This window comes from Parus major, chromosome Z, assembly GCF_001522545.3.
Source record: "Parus major isolate Abel chromosome Z, Parus_major1.1, whole genome shotgun sequence".
Lineage (NCBI taxonomy): Eukaryota > Metazoa > Chordata > Aves > Passeriformes > Paridae > Parus > Parus major.
This window is the reverse complement of record NC_031799.1, coordinates 1557479-1576742: the sequence shown is the minus strand read 5'-3', so window position 1 is coordinate 1576742 and position 19264 is coordinate 1557479. Positions and strand designations below refer to the sequence as shown.

Here is a 19264-nt window from a genome sequence, read left to right as displayed (position 1 = left end):
CAAGAGAGAGCTTCTCACAGCCCTGTGTCACAGTGGTGGTCTCCATTTTAATGCCCACTGGCACATCCTTGATGTGAAGGGCAAACTGCACTCTGCTGCTTCTCAGGCACGTCTCAGCTGTGTGGGCGAGCTGGGCTGCGCTCATTTGGGCTGTTTAGGCTTGATTTGGCTTACTCGGGGTGGGGTTTGGTTAGATTGGCATGGTTTGGGTTGAATTGGCATGGTTGAGGTTGCTTTGGGTCATTTTGGATTGTTTAGGGACAGGACCGCTCCATCCCCTCAGCCCGAGCCCCTCGCCCAACCGGCCCCCACCCCGCGCCACCCAGGCGACCTCGGCGCCCATTGGCCAGCGCCACCTTCCGCCCACGCTTTTCTACTCGTGATTGGACAGAACTTCAGTCAATCTTTCACCTTCCAACGTTCCGATTGGCTGCGCTGGGGAGGCGGGGCGCGCCTGTCCCCCTCGGGGGTCGGCGGTGTGCGGGTCCGGGCTCTCGGTGGGTTATTCCCGGCTGCGTTCCCGGTAACATTCTCGGTAATATTCCCGGTGGCGTCCCTTGCCGTCATGGAGCTCTCCTCCCAGGCTCTGAGAACCACCCACCAGGCGAGGGAAGCGGTGAGAACCGCCGGAACGGGCGGCTGCGCGTCGCGGTTGCGCGTCGGGTTGCCATATCAACCGGGGAGGGCGCTCTGCGCATGCGCGGCGGTTGGTGCTGTTATGGCGGTTGGGACGGGGGCTGGGTATGATGGGGAAGGGCGGGCGTGCATCGCCCACAGCTTCTCTCTAAATGGTTCTGGAGCAGTAGGCACGGCCAAAGGGGACAATCCGTATTGCTTTCTCCACTCGCTCTTGTTTCAAAAAGTTGAGCCTGTACTGCCCTACCCCTGAGAGTGTGCCAGGTTGGGTTGGACGGGGCTTGGATCAACCTGGGGTAGTGAGAGCTGTCCCTGCCCATGGCAGGATTTGGAAATGGATGGTCTTAAGGTCATTTCCAACCCAAACCATCCTGTGATTCAGTGATTTTATGGTTCTTGCTCTAGAAAGCCCAGAAACAGCAAGATTTTGCTGAATTTCATAACCTGTTCTTTTGCTTCCATCTGCTGGCTAAATTGCACCAGAGGGAGAGAGGCTGCAGGGATACTAAAAGCCTTTCTCATGAGGCTGTTGGGTGCTTTGCATGCATGCACCAGTCTCTCTTCCCTCTTGAGAGTGAAAAGTTCAGGATTCTTCACAAAAGAGGTGTTTTGGGAGGAGTCATGAGACTGAGCTTTAGGAGTTGTATCAACCTCCTGTAGAATCATAGAATTTTCTGGCCTGGAAGGTACCCATGAGGATCATTGTGTTTACTCCTGGCCTTGCACAGCCCCAAAACTCCTCATGTTCTTGAGAGCATTGTCAAAACACTCCTGGAGCTCTGGCAGCCTTGGACCACTCCCTGGGGAGCCTGTTAAGTGCCCAACACCCTCTGGAAGAAGGAGGAAGAACCTTTTCCTGATACCCAGCCTAAAACTCTGCTGACCCGGTTCCATGAAATTTCCTTGGGTCGTGTCACTGGTCACCAGAAAGAGGAGATTGGGGCCTGACCCTCTGTTTCCGCTCCTCAGGAAGTGTTAATAGGATAAATATATTTACCTAGGAATGGGATCCTCTATCATAGTCTCTTTCTGAGCCTTAAAGTGAATTCAGATCTCAGCTGCCAAGAATGGAGCCTGAAGGTGTGGTATTGAAACAGCATCAACATGCAGGAGGAGAGGACAAAAGGGGACCTGACCTTTAACCTCACCAGTGGGGATTTGCATCGTCTTTGTCCCAAGGATGTTGCTGGATATTAAATGCAGAAACATTTGTGGGACTGGGAATTAGAGCTCAAGAGCTCTTCCCTATCAGCTGTGCCATAGGATTTGGCTTGATGTGCTTTTATTAAACTGGTTTCTTTCATAGCCTTTTGGCAGGATGGATTTGAGGAATAGTCTATATTTCGGGTATAGAGATGAGGTAGTCATTTATGTTCTGCAGAGGAGTAAAAGTTTGGAGCCTCTTTTTTAATTAGTGACTTGAAGAACCACCTGAAGCTGCCAAGAGGACTTTTTGCTTCTTGTTCCCAGTCATAAGTTCTATGGTGAGCTTGCTGTATGTCTTTAATTATGAAAGCTCATTGTAATCCTCGAAAAACTTTGGCAACTCTATTGTTTGCAGCAGCCTTGTATAATTTGGAAGAGAGAAGAGGGCAAAACGCCCTTTCTTTGTCCTGGGAAATTCTATTAAATGGCAGCCAAGTTATACATTGTTTAAAACTCACCAGTTCCATTCTCTGCTTGTGTTTCTCAAAAAGTGTGGTCAGCAACCCAGACAAGAACTGAACATTCAGCCTTCTGAAAGGCCTGTCAGGATATCCAGAGGGCTATGGGGAATGGGAAGCTGTGGGAATACAGGGTTGTGGAGGGAGGAGGAAGACTAGGCAAGCCCATCAAGCCTCTCTGTCCTGGCACATGGTGCCAGCTTGATTTTGAGGAGCTCCACCTTTGTCAGCATCCTGGGATCCCAAAGACAAAGAGGGAAGGAGCTCTGCGTGTGTATTGCAATTAGTGCTTTCCCTGTGTGATTGCACAGCCACCTGGCTGCCTCTTGTCTGAATTCCTAATCAGAGATCTTTCTGAACACATCCTGACTGCCCCAGTTGGACACCCGTAGAGTGCATACACTAAAGCGGAATAGTTCTTATTCCCAAGCTCCCTAGATGATGACTTACCCTTGTAGCTCTCTATTTTTCATCCAAACAAACATATTCATGCAGAATATATAGGGTCAAATGATAACAAAATGTTACTGAGTTAAATTAATCTTTTTGTAGGTCCATTAATTTTAGGAAATTACACAAGAGGCTTGGTTGATTTAGTATGTAAATGCATTTTAGCAAAAGGTGTGGAAATGACTAAACAAACAATTTCACCTAAAGGTGCACAACTCTATTAGAGTTTAATTTAAAATGACTCAAAAAAAGGAATGTGTGCCACTCTTTTGTTAAGCTAGAAATAAATAAAATAACTCTATAAGTGTTGAAGCTAATTAGTTAAGTGCTCAACTATTTAGTTTTTAAAACAAGATCACATTTAAGTGCCTTAAGGTTTTATTAATTTCATGGACCCCAAAATCCCCTATAGTAATTGAAAATTTAATTACATACGTTTTTCTGTTCTTTTAAGAGTGGAAGCTTATTAAACTTTAAACATTTAAGCATCTATTGAAATACCAGTGGCTATAAACAACATGCAATTCTAAATACTAATTAAACAGGAAGGCTAGATCACTATAAAGCTAAACTGAATTTTAAGTAACTTTGCACTGGTAAGTAGTCCTGGTTTTTTCATGCTGTGTAAGATTTGCCATTTCCTCACTAAGAAGTTCTGTGCAGTGTTAGTATCTGTCTGGACTGTGGCAGGCAGGGTTTTTTTGTGACATGAGTGCAGTGGGTCAGTCCTTAGAGGACAAACTGGAGCTCAGGACAGCACACCACAGCAGGCAGAGAGCTCTTTTAAGGAGACAGATAAAGCTGCTGGTGGCACTGGCACAGACAGAGCTCATCTGCCTCGTGGAAAGAGTGTGTGCTAAAATAATGGTGAAATAATAATATGCTAAAATAATGGCTAAAGTAATGGTTAAATGCAGGAAAGAGATGGGTGGGACTGATCAGGCAATAATGATCAGTGTGCCACTGGTACACTTGGTAACAGTTGCATCTTGAAAGCTTCTTGATTTTTCCTTTGTTTTATAGAATATTCACAGAACTGGGCTACCAGAGATATCTCAGGTTTGTCTTTCAGGTCCAACCTAATTCAACTCACTGTGAGTCAATCATAATAACTAATAATAACTAATAACTGATTACCAGCTTGCTTAATTTTCTTCGGACATATGTCTGACTTCTCAAAATCAGCCATTGCTGTTTGCATTTTTCTTAGAAAATGTTAAAGAGAGAATTAACCTCTCTGTCTAAAGTCTCTTCTCATTTTTACCTGGGGTTCTTTTGGGATGTAAAGGTTCATTTTTCCTTCTGTTTGGTCAGCACAACCAGAAGAACATTGCTATGTCAAGGTTGAAGTAGGCAGCTCACATGTAGACACAATGTTATCCTACCCCAAAAGCAACTCTGTACTTAAATTATTTGAGATGCTGCCAATCACTGTATCACTATTTCTACTAGAACTTAAAATGCTTTAGGGACTTCAGAAGTAACAAAAGGGGATGAACAGCCGCAGATGACATGCCAGAACACAAATTCTTTTCAAGGAAAGTTCCAAGCATGGATCGTGAACCCTGTCAGTCCATCAGGCAGAGGCAATTCCTCTCTTGTCAGAATATCCATGTTTATTACATGAAACACTTGATGTGTTTGTCTGCTGTGGCAGCCACTCTGCATACTGTGTTTTAAATATTCAGAGGTAGCTGTAACCTTGCCCTTTGATATGTTAGCAAACACAACAGTTAATCTTTGTCAGCCTAAAACCTCAGGAGCAGTTGCATTTCAAAGGATGTACAGGTGGGATTCTCAGCAAGTGATGAATCCAGCTTCCTTTTTGCTCATCCAGATGTTTTTTGGAAGATTCATGTCATCTGGGAGAAATGGTAAAAAGGGCAATAATTCAAAATCTGCTTTCCAAGCACCAGACTACCAAAAGATTCATCTCAGAGTGTGTCTGTTCTCTCTTTCCTCATGGCAGTTCTCAGAATTGGTTCATTTCTTGTTGCAGCACCTCCCAGGAACCAGTCTGCTTCATTCAAGAGTTACCAATCTATAAAACATTTACACAGCACTCCTTTTTCTCCAAAACGGTCCAGAAAAATTATCTTTGTACCACCACTGAAGTGATATTGTAACTTCCTTTTGGAAACACTTTCCCAAGAGGGTATCAAGGGTAGTAAAGGTAGAAAGGGGAAATGTTGATATTTTTTTTCCCCCTTTCCCCAGCCAGTTTTAGCCTTCATTCTAGAAAAACAGAATGAAGATTCTATGAATCTTTTTTGCAGCATGTGAAATGCCAATACACTTTGACTCTGCTGGAAGCGTTAAGCGGAAACCCCAGCTCTTCCTTAGTCGTGACACTAGATGTCCCCACGACTGAAGCAAACATCCCAGAAAATACTTGCTGGACTGGGATACTTTTCCCCTGTTCTACCTAGTACTTTTTACAGGCTGGTAGATTTTATTTTGAAATAAAAAAGTAGCTGATGATGGTGCTATGTCAAGTGTTGAAATTAGGAGTGGAATGCCATGTGATACCCAGCACTCTGTACAGAGCAGAGGGAGATCTAACCTAGCAAAGGAACGGTGCATAAAGAGGTAAATTGGTTTTGCACCACCCAAAAAACGCCTTTGATTTTTGGAATAAATAATTCTCTGCTATCAGAAGTTTGTTATGATTGCTCTATCTTCCAAGAGACAGGAAAGAATACAGTAATGATCTTTATGTATGTATATTTCTTTAGCACGTCTTGTGGGGTTTAAAAGCATCAGCCTTGGTTGATAGTATTCCTTGGCATCTTTGTGTGCCAGGCACAGGCGGAGAGCAGCCCAGGTCCTTGATACAGATGGTAGGGCTCTGTTTGCAGTATGAAGAGGACAGAAATCTGTGTTTGTCACCCACAGGCAGCACACTTGAGCTGGGCTTTTTCTTGGGGGTGGATGCGGGCGCTGCTTGTTTGGTGGGATAGAAGGGAGGGAAACTGGGGGTGGAAGCAGGAGCCTGTGTAGCTTTACTGTGCAGTGTGATCTGTGCTGGGCAAGCAATAGAAATTGCTGCTCTTTCTCCATCTGTTAAGTGCCACTCCTTCATGTTCACACTGGATCCTCACAAATAATCACAGAATCAAAGGAAAGACAGGATACCTCAAGTTGGAGGGGACCCATGAGGATCATCGAGTCCAAATCCCAACACGTCCCAACCTGAAAGAGAAGTGAAGTCATTAATTTGCCTAAATGTGTGTTTGGCCATACCTACTTTCCCTGTCAAGTTTCAAGTGCCAGTGAGACAGACCAAAGGCAATGTGCTGATTTCTAGAGATTTTGTTGTATCAACTTCTGTTATGACCTGAAAATCTCAGAAGTTTTCTGCAGACATTGAGCATATATGGCATGTTTCACCAGAGTAAGTTTTTATTCCGTCATCTTTCATGGTTCTTCTTCCACTGCCCCTTATCCTCTACTTGATATTGTATCTGATAATCTGTCAGATGGAGCTTCACTGAGTGAAGACAAGGATGTTTTATGCTGCCTTATTTTTATTGCTGAACCATTTGTGAATGACTTTGGGTTCTCCAATCTGTCCAAGACATCCATGGGACTGACTCCATATTGACATTTCTTCACGCTGAGTCCTGATTTTGGTCAGTCCTGTGTTAAAATTGTGCAAGTTTCGTGTTATCACAATCCACTAATTCTTCCAGTGTCTGTGTTTAATTTGCTGTGTTTATACATCAAAGCCTATGAAGTGGGAGGTGTTACAGCTGATCTTTGTAGTCGAGTCATGCAGATCCCAGACCTGTTCACCAGCCCCCCTTCTCCAGGCAGAGAGCAGGTTTCTGGTTGCAAGGGAAGGACACAGCCAGGATGGAACACAAGGTTTCCTTGCACTGTCCCTGAAGCACTGATGTCTGCAAGAGTCCTGCCCTGAAGTTCACAGCAGTCTGAACATGTTGGGGCCCATAACCATAGTAAGGGAAGTAAGTTATTTGTTCAACCCTAAAGTAATTTCCTCTTCTCTAGGAAGAGGTTTCTACCCATCCAGTAGCCCTAATAATGTGCAAGAAAAATTAGATTGAAAGCCACTTTCCTTGTGTTTATTAACAGTGAGTTGTTTTACAGTTCTTACATGCTGTTGTGTTAATTTGTTTGTTTCCAGAGGCTACATTTAGATGCTGTTTACAGCAATAAAGAGAATATTACATTTGATCTAGAGTTCTATCTTAATTCACAGGAGGAGATGCGAACAGAAGCTCGTCGGAAAAATCTCCTCATTCTAATTTTGCATTATTTAATCAAGGAAGGGTATGTGTTTTAAATAATAGTGCTCTACCCTTGTGGGATTGTGTGTATCTGACTTAGTACTGCCTCACCTTTCTGTCCTCTATTGGCTGAATGGACAGTGTGGCCTTTGGGTTGAAGTGAGAAGTGACAAACTACTATGAGGTGTCCTCACAGTTTGCTTTGCTAACTTGTTTCAGTTTCTGAAAAAAAAAATTTCTATAAAATTTAAAAATACTTTAGATCAACCAGCAAGGCATATTAAAATTGAGTTTTTGCTTCTATAAAAATAGGGTTTTGGACAGGTTAAAGTTACCCTATGCTTACTACTGCCATTGTTTGCTTTTTCTCTCAGAAATCAGAGAAAGATAATGACTCTCAGTTTTTTTATCTTTGTTTGTTTTGTTTTTAAATTGCCAGATATGTTGATGCCGCAAATGCTTTGGAGCAAGAGACAAAATTAGGTTTACGTGGCTTTGAAGTTTGTGACAACATTGATCTTGAGACAATTTTGATGGAATATGAAAGCTACTATTTTGTAAAGTTTCAAAAGTATCCTAAAATTACCAAAAAGGTCCTGGAGACTGGTATGTGGCTCTGTTCCAAAAAGAAATCTTTTGTTTCCAAAGTCTAAAATCTGTATTTCCCTGCTATGCTCACAGCTCTTGTCATGTATGTCAGCATTTAATATTCCAACCCTTATAGTTGCAGATCTGTAGTTCTAGCACACAAGGGACCAGAATTGAGAGATGTGGCTTTGGCCCCTTCTGCTTTTCCATCTTTCTTTATATAAAGGAACTAGAAAGTGGCATTTTTCTGTATATTGAAAGCTGCTTTGGTATTGGAAAAGGTCAGCTAAGTACAAAGCACTATGGCAAAGATATATTTATCCATTTGCTTCTCATGGGGAGAGAATAGTAAATAAGTGATACAGAAAAGCCAAATCAGAGCATTCTGTTATGACCCTGAGAAGCAGAATGGTTTTGTACTTGAGCACAAAATGTAACTTGGAGATGCCATAAGAACAAACATATGAGAATAGGTGATGAAGAGCTTGAAGGATATAGGTTTTCATTAGACATTAGGAAAAAATTCTTCACTGAAAGGGTTGTCAAACCCTGGCACGGACTGCTCAAGGTGAAGCAACATCCCTGAAAGTGTTCAAAACACATGGATGTGGCACTCAGGGATGTGCATCAGTGGTGGCCACTGCAGGGGTGGGGGAGTGATTGGACTGGATGGTCTTTAACATGTTTTCCAGCTTAAATAGTTTAGTGATTATTTGCTGTGTACATCTAGAAAGAACATTGGATGTATTGGATGTAATGTCAATGTAAAGAGAAAGAACAGCCCTGCAGGACAAGACAAAAAAAGACTTGTTATGAGTTGAGAATGAAAATGTCTTACAATAATGTATTACAAAAAATGTATTTTTTCACATCATAGTAAAACTGAGCACTAGTCAAAGCTGTATCCGTGATATAAGTAAAAAAGAATTCCCAAAAACCCACTCTTGGTTTTCATTATGCATTCTTTGGTCAGTAAAATGGGCATGGAGTAGTCTGCTGTTACCTAAGCTCAGATTTGTGACCATGCTGGCAGGGAGGCATCATCCTTCTTCCCTAAAGGATAAGCAGGCTCTTTTCCTGCACTGCACACTGTTTGTACCATGCCCTAAATTGTGCCCATGGCCACACTTGGATGTCTAAACAAAATCTTTGGTATGGTGCTCCTTCCTCCTGAATTCTTTGCAGCACTCTTGGCAAGTCCTACAAGTAACAAGTTGGTCATTTCCATGCTGAATTCCAGCTGGAAGTGTTGCAGATACACCCACGAGATTACAGGTTGTTCCATGGGCTCTGCTGTCCCTAAACACACCATGTTCCCAAGCTCCTCAGGGAGAGTTTCTTGGGAAAGATTATTTTATGCAAGTGTGTGAGAATCTTGAGCATTGTACAGAGAAGACTGAAAGGAGATTTGTTTTGGAACAACCAGGGTCATGCTGGTAGCATATAAACCTTTGGTTTTATGAGTTCACATCTGGGCTTTGCGAGTTTGACATTTTGTGGGAAAAAAAGCTCTCCTTTGACAGACATTGTTTCAAATTATATAAATGCAAAAGATAACATAGTTTGATAACCACTATTGCAATGTGACATTTATTCTGTCTTGTTATGTTGAACTTGATTCCTCTTCAGAGGAGTAAGGCAAATTATATATTATTGGCATATTTCCCAATTCAGCAATAAAAAAAATATTAGCATTAAATAAGCATTCTGTGTGATATATTAAATTATTATACTTAATCTAATTTCTGGTAGTGTCCACTTTACTGTGAACATGACACTGGTTTTAAAATATAAACAGAGAAAACAAAGATTGAATGAGCTAAAATGTAAAAAGATTGAAGCAAAACCACTCTCACCAACATCAGTTTGTTTTCAACACATTTTTGCAAGCTTGCAGTGCTTATACTCACACTGTGCATGTTTATGCATTATTGTTTCCAAGGTCATTATTGTGTGCTTAAAATACTTTTAAAGGGAAAAAAAAGTTCAAATTGCCCTCTTTTATATCCTTAATTATTTTCCATTTTAATATTAATTTTGCCACAGCAGAAAATAAACAGCTGAGAAGTGGAGGAAGAACAAGAAGGTGAGAGATATGTGTGGGGTGTTTTTCTGGGCAGAAAATTTTCCTAGTAAAAGCAAATATGCACAACAAAGATAATGTTGTGATACCAGAGGAGTACCAAAACCTAAAGCCAAGCTCCTGACTGTGTGGTGCATTTTTCTGTATGTGTTAGAGAAAATTTCCCAAATGGAGAGGCAGATAATTTACAGAGCTTCTGCAGTGTGGATAAAGTGGGATGGGGTGTTTGAAAAATTAAGCATTGAACTCTGCTATGATTGAAATGAACACCAAAACTTCAGTGGGAGCAAGGTTAGCCTAAAACTGCATTATTTGAAAACTTTGGGGTTTAATATTTTGGTATTTTGAAGTTAAAAAAAAAAAAAAAAAGTAATGGAAGTCTTGCATTATTTTTCTTAATTCTAGGACAGCAACTTCTTCTCAGAATGTACCAAGGGTCAAAAAACAGACAGTGCAACAACCAGTGTCAAAAACTTCCTCTGGGAGTACAGCAAAACCTAAATCCTCCACCAAGGAGAGCACCAGACAGGTTTAAACATGGTTTATCTTGGCAGCAGTAATGTGATTTTGTTTGGGGAATCTGTAAGCAGCAAGAGGATGGGAGTTACACAATTAATAATTGTGCAACTAGTGGATTTTACTAATTATGTCACTTAAGGATTATAGGTACAAGACTTAGAGAGAATTTCTGGCACTGAGTTTGAGGGCAGTCAAAAGCAAAAATTAGAGGAAAAGGAGGCATATCATCCAACGTATACTGAAAGAAATCAGAGTTTTTCCATTAATAACAATATATTCATCCTCTAGTGGCAGAAAGCAAAACAAACAAAGAAGTAAATCTGGTATAAATTGTAAGCATCTTCACAGTGCATAAGTTCTTTGAGACTGAGGGAGTAATTTGGCTCTCTAATGTTCAGGTTGAGAGTCTCATTTTGGTGAGATTGCTGTGAAATCTACTTTATTATCATCCCTTTTCAGGGGGTGGAGCAGGAACAGCTGGTTGGTGGGCAAGCACTGTGTCTATTATAGCTTTTCTTTAAGGGCCTGGCTATATTTCTGCATCAAGAGGAACTCTTCACTGGCCTATTGCTACTCTTAAAAATACCCCAAAACATTGCCTTTTGGATTTTACACCAATAACTGCTGTGAAGTGAATACATTATCCTAAAACAGCTCCTCATTTCTGAGCTGACATGCTGTGCCTGTCATTTCCACTGTTCATAAGAGTTGCTTCTTACATAAAATGCAGTTTTCTGTTTGGTACATGGAATAATTTCACTGCTGAGCTCCAGAGCCATGGCTTTCACTGCTGTCACCAGTCAAGTGAAGTCTAATTAAGTGTACAGTGGTGTTTAAATGATCAATATTTCTCTTGGTACTTCATCTTGGCCTATGTGAAGAGATGGAATGATACCTATAATGTATTATCTTCAATCCATTTATTTGGCAACACATCTTTTTTAAAAGGCATTTTTCTTTAGAATAGTGATGGTGCAGATACTCTGGATCAATCCAATTTTGGCTTAACCATCTCAGGAATCAGGAAAACTGCAGGAGACAGCTCTCACCCAAGAAAGGTTGGTGGAAACCTGGTATGTGGTTTATCAGAGAAAAATGTATGTGGAAAAAAATAAAATAAAATAGAGGTTTTCAAAAGTATCAAATAGTTTGGCTTTTTTGTCTGTTTTCAAAAATATCAAATGGTAGGGTTTTTTGTCTATTTTTACATAAAATGTTTCTTTATAGTCAGCTGAAGAGTCAATTTTATACTGTCGTATAAAAAATTTTATAATTCTTTATATAGGAGGCACTTTTTGCATTAAATAGTATTTCAAACATATTCAGAGGGGAATATTTATTTTTTTAAAACCCAGTGGTAAATAACTATGACTGAAGACAAATTTTGAATTTCTGAATGAGGTAATGAAAATCTTTGCAGTTAAATGATTGAATTGACTGAGATGTGTGTTTTATCCCCATTGCTAGCACGGTTTTTGGGGTCAATTTTTTGCCATAATTAGGACTGTATATGCAGTAAGGCTGTAATTGCTAGCAAAATTTGCTCCAGTGTATTTTTAAGAGTAGTGCTACCACCGTGGTAAAGCCTACAGCAACATTTTTTTCTCCTTTAGGGCCAAATAATTGACTTCCACAAGATGATTCAGGATGCTGTCAGAGTGCCACCAGATGGAATTCCCTTGAACAGCCTTAACAGTGATCCAGATCCATCAGTAAGTGTTCCTGTTCATATTTTCATCCTGTCAATATGAACGTGAGTTTTGCACAACCAGGAACAAAATAAAATACTGCAACAATGTTGTTTTTGTTCCCAAGTGCTAAAAACAGCCTTGGTTTTTTGAGAGGTGTATTCCTCCTTGTAGGACACTCATCCCTGATAGTGGTCCAATTTGATGACAGTTGTTTATTCTGAACATGAAACCAGGCAACAAATAAAAATGAGACCTTTTGAAAAAAAAATAAATAAATTGCAGACACCTGCAGAACTTCTGGTGGTGAAATCCTGGTTGCTTTCAGCTCAGTATGTCTCCAGCATTTGCCTCAGTTGAGACAAAAACAGAATTTCAATGCTTGAGATAAATTTTCTGTAAACACTCCAGACACAAGCAAGAACTTCTCAGATAGTGCCTCCAGCTTTTGTGGTGCTTGTCTGCCTGGCAACTTGCTTCACTGGAAGAATTATCCAAAAAGAGAGTATGACAGAACAATGACCTACAGTTACGTTTTTCATTCCTCTTAATCTATGTAGGGCATATTTAAAACTCTAAGTGCAGTAAGAGAGCTCATTTTAATGTTGATTTGGGTTAGATTGTGTCAGAGGAAAAGACTACTTTCTGCAAACATGGTTTACTTCAAGATTTTTATTATTTCACATTTTTCTGCAGCTTCAAAAGTTGATATTATGACAATGTATCAGTTTTTTTAAAAGTAGTTAATTTGTCTAAAAATACTTCTGTATTCAGTCTGAAAAGAACTCATGTTTTTCTCTTTTAGGAACGATTGTTGAAACCTCTTAGTGCTTTTATTGGCATGACTGGTGAGATGAGGGAGCTTGCAATGGTTGTAAGCAAAGTAAGAGCATATCTCCATGTTGGTTGCAGAAAGATGTTGGTTATCTTTGTCATCTGGGAATGCTGTTTGTTTCTTTTTACTGTCACTGATAGAACTTAATCTTGAATGTGCAAGTTATTTTTCTCTCCATGTAGCTCTCCAAAAAGTCATTTCTTTATGTGTAATGATGTTTCTTTCTGATGCACTTCTGTGCGAAGAAATAATTAAGACCTTTCTAATAATTAATAATTAAGTTCCTTTCTAATGGGGAACAGGTAATTTAATCATGGCTTTCCTCTTTGCTATGAAAAAAAGTACAGTACTTCACTGGAAAGAGGGATTTAAATATATTAGCTAAAACCAACTATTATCTAATGTTTTATCTAACTGTGATCAGATGGTGGGAGAAACCTTGATTCCACCCTTTGGGTGAAGTTTCTGTTTCTGGCACAGAGCTGTAGTGAGTGTGCATGGTGTGCCAGTATCACAGCAGTATCTGAATGCTGAATGAGTCTAGTAGATAGCATCTACCAAAATTATTATTAAACCCTAGTTTCCTACACGGTTTAGAGTCAGAGAATCATTTAGGTTGGAAAAGCCATCTAAGGTCTTCAGGTCAAACCATTCCCTCAGCGCTGCCTAGGCCACCACTGCCCCATGTCCCCAAATGTCACATCAACACGGCTCTTAAACTCCAGGGATGAGGATTCCACCACTGCCCTAGGCAGCCTGTGCCAAGGCTTGATAAGCCTTTCCATGAAGGAATTGCTCCTGGCACACACCCTGAGCCTCCCCTGGCCCAGCCTGAGGCCGTTCCCTCTCCTCCTGTCCCTGTTCCCTGGCAGCACAGCCCGACCCCCCGGCTGTCCCCTCCTGGCAGGGAGTTGTGCAGAGCCACAAGGGCCCCCTGAGCCTCCTTTTCTCCAGGCTGAGCCCCTTTCCCAGCTCCCTCAGCCGCTCCTGGGGCTCCAGCCCCTTCCCCAGCTCCGTTCCCTGCCCTGGACACGCTCCAGCCCCTCGGTGTCTCTCCTGTGCTGAGGGGCCCAGAGCTGTCCCAGCACTGGAGGTGCCTCAGCAGCGCCGGCACAGGGGACGGGCCCTGCCCTGGGGCTGTGTCACACCTGGCTGGCACAGCCCAGGGGCCACTGGCCTAGTTCTTGTCCTGTGCCTTGCTTTGTGCAGCCTGCAGGGTCTGCACTCCCTGTGTGTCCTCACACAGTGCTGCTGAGAGATGCTGCAACTGCAGGCTCTGCAAGCACTGCCACAGCAGCATCAATAACACAACATATCCCAGGGCAGACTTAAGGATTCTTCCAGGATGGGCAGCTTGATCCCTGGAGGGAACCAAAGCACTGTCAGCAGCATTTCATTTCACTCCTGGGTTGAGGTGTAGCCGAACAAAGAAACCCTGGTCTCCTGGGAATCCGTGGCTAGAGCACACAAATGCTAAGCATCCACCACTTTTGGAAGAGTTGCACATCCAAAAGGATTCATAGCACCACAGTCTTTGGTGCTGTTGTGACTTTCTGGATATAAACATCATCAGTGGTATCAATTTGGGTAAACCTACTTATAATCATCTTCTAAAAATCCTGGAAGACTTCTGCTGACTGATTTTTATATCTGTGTATGGCCAAAATTCTTGGTCCACAAGTTTTGTATTTGATGTTTAGTAGGAATTAAGAAATGTCTTAGGAAATTTCTAACCTTAAAGTAAGAAAATTCTCATTTGTTTCAAAATTCCTGTCTGGTCTTTTATTTATGCTAGATCTTTAAAATAATGTTGTTCTTGCTGCTACATTAACACAAAAAACAATAAAAAAATTGCTTTGCCTTTGTTATGGTGTGTTTTTTGAATTGTACTCCATTATGGTATGTTGCCAGTTGCTATGGTAATCAACACTGTATAAATCAATAAAAATAAATAGCATGTTATATCTATTTCATAACACAATCTAATTTAATTTGGAAACAGTTATGGAAGTCTCTACTTAATAGCAGAAATCTGATTCATCTTAATTCACTGCTAATAGACAGGGAAAGTGTAATCTACTCTATATAAATAATTTTTTCTAATTTTATTAAATCAACTTTTCCCCTTGGATATAACCACATAATTTTTCTTCAGTCTGTGTGGACTATTTTTGTTGGAGAGCAGAATTTATCTGGAGTATTTGTACTGGGGATATGGTATTTTTTGCAGAACAATTAGCCCCTGGAACACAAAGCCACAAAATATTATGAAGGCGAATGGAAAGATTTGTAGAAGATTTGGAAAGTTTGACAAATTAAATGAAATTAATTTAGTGACTGCTTCAGGGCATAGACTAATTACCGTCTATCTTTTGATAGATGCTTAGGGGGAAAATTTCTTCCTGTTGCAGAGTTTCTCACAGCTTTTCTTGCAGTATATAAAATCTTGCATAGCATGGAGTAAATAGAAATTTTTCCCTGTTCCTTACAACATGAGTAATAACTTAAGTAACAGGTATTAACATTATAATAGGTAATAACATAAGCAATAGGTGCAGCCATAAAGTTACTGAGCATCAAGTTTAAAAAAAATCCAAAGTATTTTCACATGGCACATGAGTGAGCTGTGGATCTTGTGACTACAAAATAAACATGTTTAAAAGAGGGAAGAAAAATTCACTGAAAAATGAATATCAAGAGCTCAAAGATTCAGATGTAATTTGAATTATGAAGTCCATTGAGGGTTGTAAACTTGAACCAATGCTTCCTTGAACTTGAACTATGATTGCTTTTACTTATTAATTAAACACCCAATACTTGCATAATAGAGACAAAATATTGGGGTTGGTGAACCTCCATATCACAATAGCTGTTGATATGTTGGTTGGTTCCTAAATCAAACTAACAGAAAACAGATCTGAGGAAGATTTGCTCAGCATCCACATTTGGTAGGAATACATTAGGGAAACTGGGGCCTGGAGGGGAAGTGGAGGGGAAGTGATTGCTCTGTATGCTTCCCTCCTGGGAGGTCCCTGGTCCCTAGGGTTAAATAATGCAGCCTGTATCACTTAACAGTAGTGTTATTTTATCACTGAGTCAATCCTTTTACTTTGCCAGAGGTCATTATTGGACTGCAGAAGGAGTTTTGCTAACAAGATGTGATGTGTGTTGCAGGACATTTATCTCCATAAGCCGAACGTGAAGTGGGATGATATTATAGGGCTGGATGCAGCTAAAAGGCTGGTCAAGGAAGCAGTTGTTTACCCCATAAAGGTAAGGTGCTAAATAGTTTTGAGAAAACCAGTGTTGGGCTTGTTAGCTTGTTTCCTTGTAATTATAGTGGTGTTTTAGAGTTCTCAATGCTTCTGTGCTTTTGTAGGCCATTTGAGTTAGAACTGTTGGTGCTCCTGCTTCATGCCAGAACTATTCCTGTTCCGTCTGAAAAGGCAGATGGATTCTTCTATAGGAAAAAATAGCTTTCAGTATTAAAATTGTTAAGTTTTAATTGTTGATTAAAAAGAGTTTTGTCCAATTCTTTGGCACCTTTGGTATTGTAAAAAGTGCTGGGTTTGACCTATATTAATTCCGTGAAAAATGACTTACAGAAGAGAATGTTACATCAATTGCACTTGGAAAAAAAAAAAAAAAAAAGCCCACTGAAAACAGAATTCAAATAATAAATACAGTATTTTTCTCAGTACTCAGATCATATGTGTCACGTTTTGGTGTGGTTTTATGCCTCTCTTGAAATTTCTCATGTTTCTTGAATGTGCTAGGAGCAGTGAAGGTGGGGACTACAATGCCTTGCAGTTTTGTTTTAGATGATACATTTTTAATCCCTGAATTTCTTTTCTGCTTCTACAGTATCCAGAGTTGTTTACTGGCATTCTGTCCCCTTGGAAAGGATTATTGCTATATGGACCACCAGGTATGGGGAGCTTTTTACCACATCTTTGTGTTTGTCACTGCTTCTTGTTTTATCCTGTGGACAAATTACTGATGTTAGTTAGATCAGATTGTTAAAAAAGAACAGAAGTAAAAGTACATAAATTAAAAGGAGAGAATGTTGGATGGTTGTGTCCATCTCTGACACTCAAACCTGGCCTTTCTTATGAGCCTTGGCTATTTTTATACCCGGATCTTCCAGAGACAGTACTCATAATTACAGAGACACTAACAATTCAGGGGAATGAAAACTCAGATCTCTGTTTTTACTCAGCTTGGACCATTTTAATCAAGTTTGGCATGGTGCTAAGGTATGTCAATAAATCTGTCATGGACTTTCCTCTGTAGTGATAAAGGTCCTTCCTTTCTTCTGCTTTTAGGGGCTGTGTTTGGGACTGGGGTGGAAGCTTTGCCTTCTTCCAGCTGGGTGTTTTCCTTGTCGGTGCAGCTTCCCTGCTCCTTCTGCCCCACTCTGACACGAGGATGTGGCTGGAAGGGAGCAGAGGGCACAAGAAACACCTGAATCAGGTTGCAAAGCCTGTCTCTGCAATGAAGTCCATTTGGTCCTGTGAATGTTTAGATGTTCCTGCCACAGAAGGCACCCTTTCAAAATGCACTACTTCAGGATTTGGAGAATGCATTTTCATTTCTGTATTACCTGAGTTTCTCCAAACAATCCTGAAAGTGTCACAAAATATTCTGAGGGCTGGAGCCCCTCTGCTCTGGAGCCAGGCTGGGAGAGCTGGGGCTGCTCCCCTGCACAAGAGAAGGCTCCAGGGAGAGCTGAGAGCCCCTGGCAGGGCCTAAAGGGGCTCCAGGAGAGCTGCCCAGGGACTGGGGACAAGGCCTGCAGGGACAGCACCCAGGCAATGGCTTCCCAGTGCCAGAGGGCAGGCCCAGCTGGGATATTGGGAAGGAATTGCTGGCTGGGAGGGTGGGCAGGCCCTGGCACAGGGTGCCCAGAGCAGCTGGGGCTGCCCCTGGATCCCTGCAGTGTCCAAGGCCAGGCTGGACAGGGCTTGCAGCAGCCTGGGACACTGGAAGATTTCTCTGGTCATTGCAGGGTGTAGGTCTCAATGGCATTTAAAAAACTCCCTTTCAACACAAACCATTCTATGAGGTTTTTTACTGGTTTTATCTGACTGGTAGTAGAATGAGGGGAACTCATTCAAACATTTGCATTTTATTCCTTTGGAGAGTGAATTTCTGAAACACTGTTGTTTGCAGGCACTGGAAAAACTTTGCTTGCTAAGGCTGTTGCCACAGAATGCAATACAACCTTTTTCAACATATCAGCATCCACCATTGTCAGCAAATGGAGGGGTGATTCAGAAAAACTGGTCCGGGTAAGAATTACTCTCTCATTTATTATACTTCAACAAACTTCACATTCCTCCTTGAAGAGCTGGGGTTCAGCACAGAACTGAAAACAAGTGTTCCTGTGATACTCATAATCTTTCCTGATTTAGACAAAACATGTCATTGATCATATCTAGTTCTGAAAGAAGTAATAATATCACTTCTGCAGAAATCTTATAATGGATTCTTGCTGTGGGACTTCAGTTCTGAAATGTAAGATGGAGCAGGTGTTCTGAGGGCAGCAAAGATCTTTGACTGCCTGATTAGGAGTCAGACAATCAGAGTTCCAAACTAGTGTGTGCATAGTGACCTCTTCAAAGCACCTCACATCCATTTTGCAGGGATTGGCTCCTAGACACCATGCAAAATGTGATTTAGATTCCAAATTCCTAGTTGTTCTTCATGGCACAAAGTGGGAAAATAACTCCCTTACACAAACATCTTCCATTCAAATGCAGATGTAATGTTGTTTCAAGGAAGGTGGTTTTCTGGCAAATGGGTAAATGCATTTTTGTGTATAAACTAGTGAGGAGTGTGCATGGCTCAGCTGTGGTACAAAAAAGTTTAGGGGTTCAGGTGTAGCATCCTTGCCTATCTGAGCCTCTCTATAACATCCAGCAGCTCAGTGGAAAGCCACAAGCTCTTAACCTGCCTTACCCTCATCTCTTGGGCTGCACTTCAGGTAAATGAAACATGTTTCATGGAAACAAAAACAAAAAACCACAGCAAGCTGTTCTCTGAAAATGGCATTGTTACTTTCTCTTGAAATGTAGGCAGTGGCTGCAGCACATTTACTTGTCCTGCCTCCTTTGTCCTTTAAAATGGCATATTTTTCTTCTGATATTCCCTTTCTCTATTACAGATCCTCTTGACATCTATCTCAGTAGCTTCCTGGAATTTTCTTTTCTGGCAGGAATATATGGGGACAGTCTGGTTTTTGCCACCATCATCCAGCAGGCTTTTGTGAACATGCTGCAGCACACTGCTGGAGCACAATGCTGGAGCATTGATATTGAATTTGTGGCATTTTACCCTTAATTAAATTTATGGCAGCATCAAAAAATGAAGTAAGATTGTGAACTGGGAGAGCTCTAAGAAAAGTTTTATGTGAATTTATGTCCTTAAATCACATGAGGCTGGTGAAGGGGAAGTATATATGGGGTTTGTGGTCATTTGGAGGCATATCCTCTCATCCTGTTTTGCTCAGTTCCACACCATATTTTTGTGATTTTATATATTATATTTCT

General features: G+C 41.1%; 1 protein-coding gene across 4 annotated transcripts in view; it reads left to right on the top strand.

Annotated features, from left to right (window-relative positions):
• Window positions 1–451: 451 nt before the first annotated feature.
• KATNAL2 (katanin catalytic subunit A1 like 2) overlaps window positions 452–19264 on the top strand; it is a 29043-nt gene continuing 10230 nt past the window's right edge. The window contains exons 1-11 of one of the 4 annotated variants that reach the window (XM_015652909.2): window positions 452–616; window positions 6973–7043; window positions 7440–7606; window positions 9638–9674; window positions 10077–10200; window positions 11153–11248; window positions 11804–11902; window positions 12684–12761; window positions 15888–15986; window positions 16578–16641; window positions 17886–18004. In XM_015652909.2, coding sequence (XP_015508395.1) covers window positions 566–616; window positions 6973–7043; window positions 7440–7606; window positions 9638–9674; window positions 10077–10200; window positions 11153–11248; window positions 11804–11902; window positions 12684–12761; window positions 15888–15986; window positions 16578–16641; window positions 17886–18004 — 1005 coding nt within the window. In that variant the 5' untranslated portion in view covers window positions 452–565. Of the gene's footprint in view, window positions 617–6972; window positions 7044–7439; window positions 7607–9634; window positions 9675–10076; window positions 10201–11152; window positions 11249–11803; window positions 11903–12683; window positions 12762–15887; window positions 15987–16577; window positions 16642–17885; window positions 18005–19264 lie in introns of all 4 variants that reach the window. The other 3 variants (XM_015652908.2, XM_015652911.2, XM_033511378.1) reach the window with 3 other exon arrangements.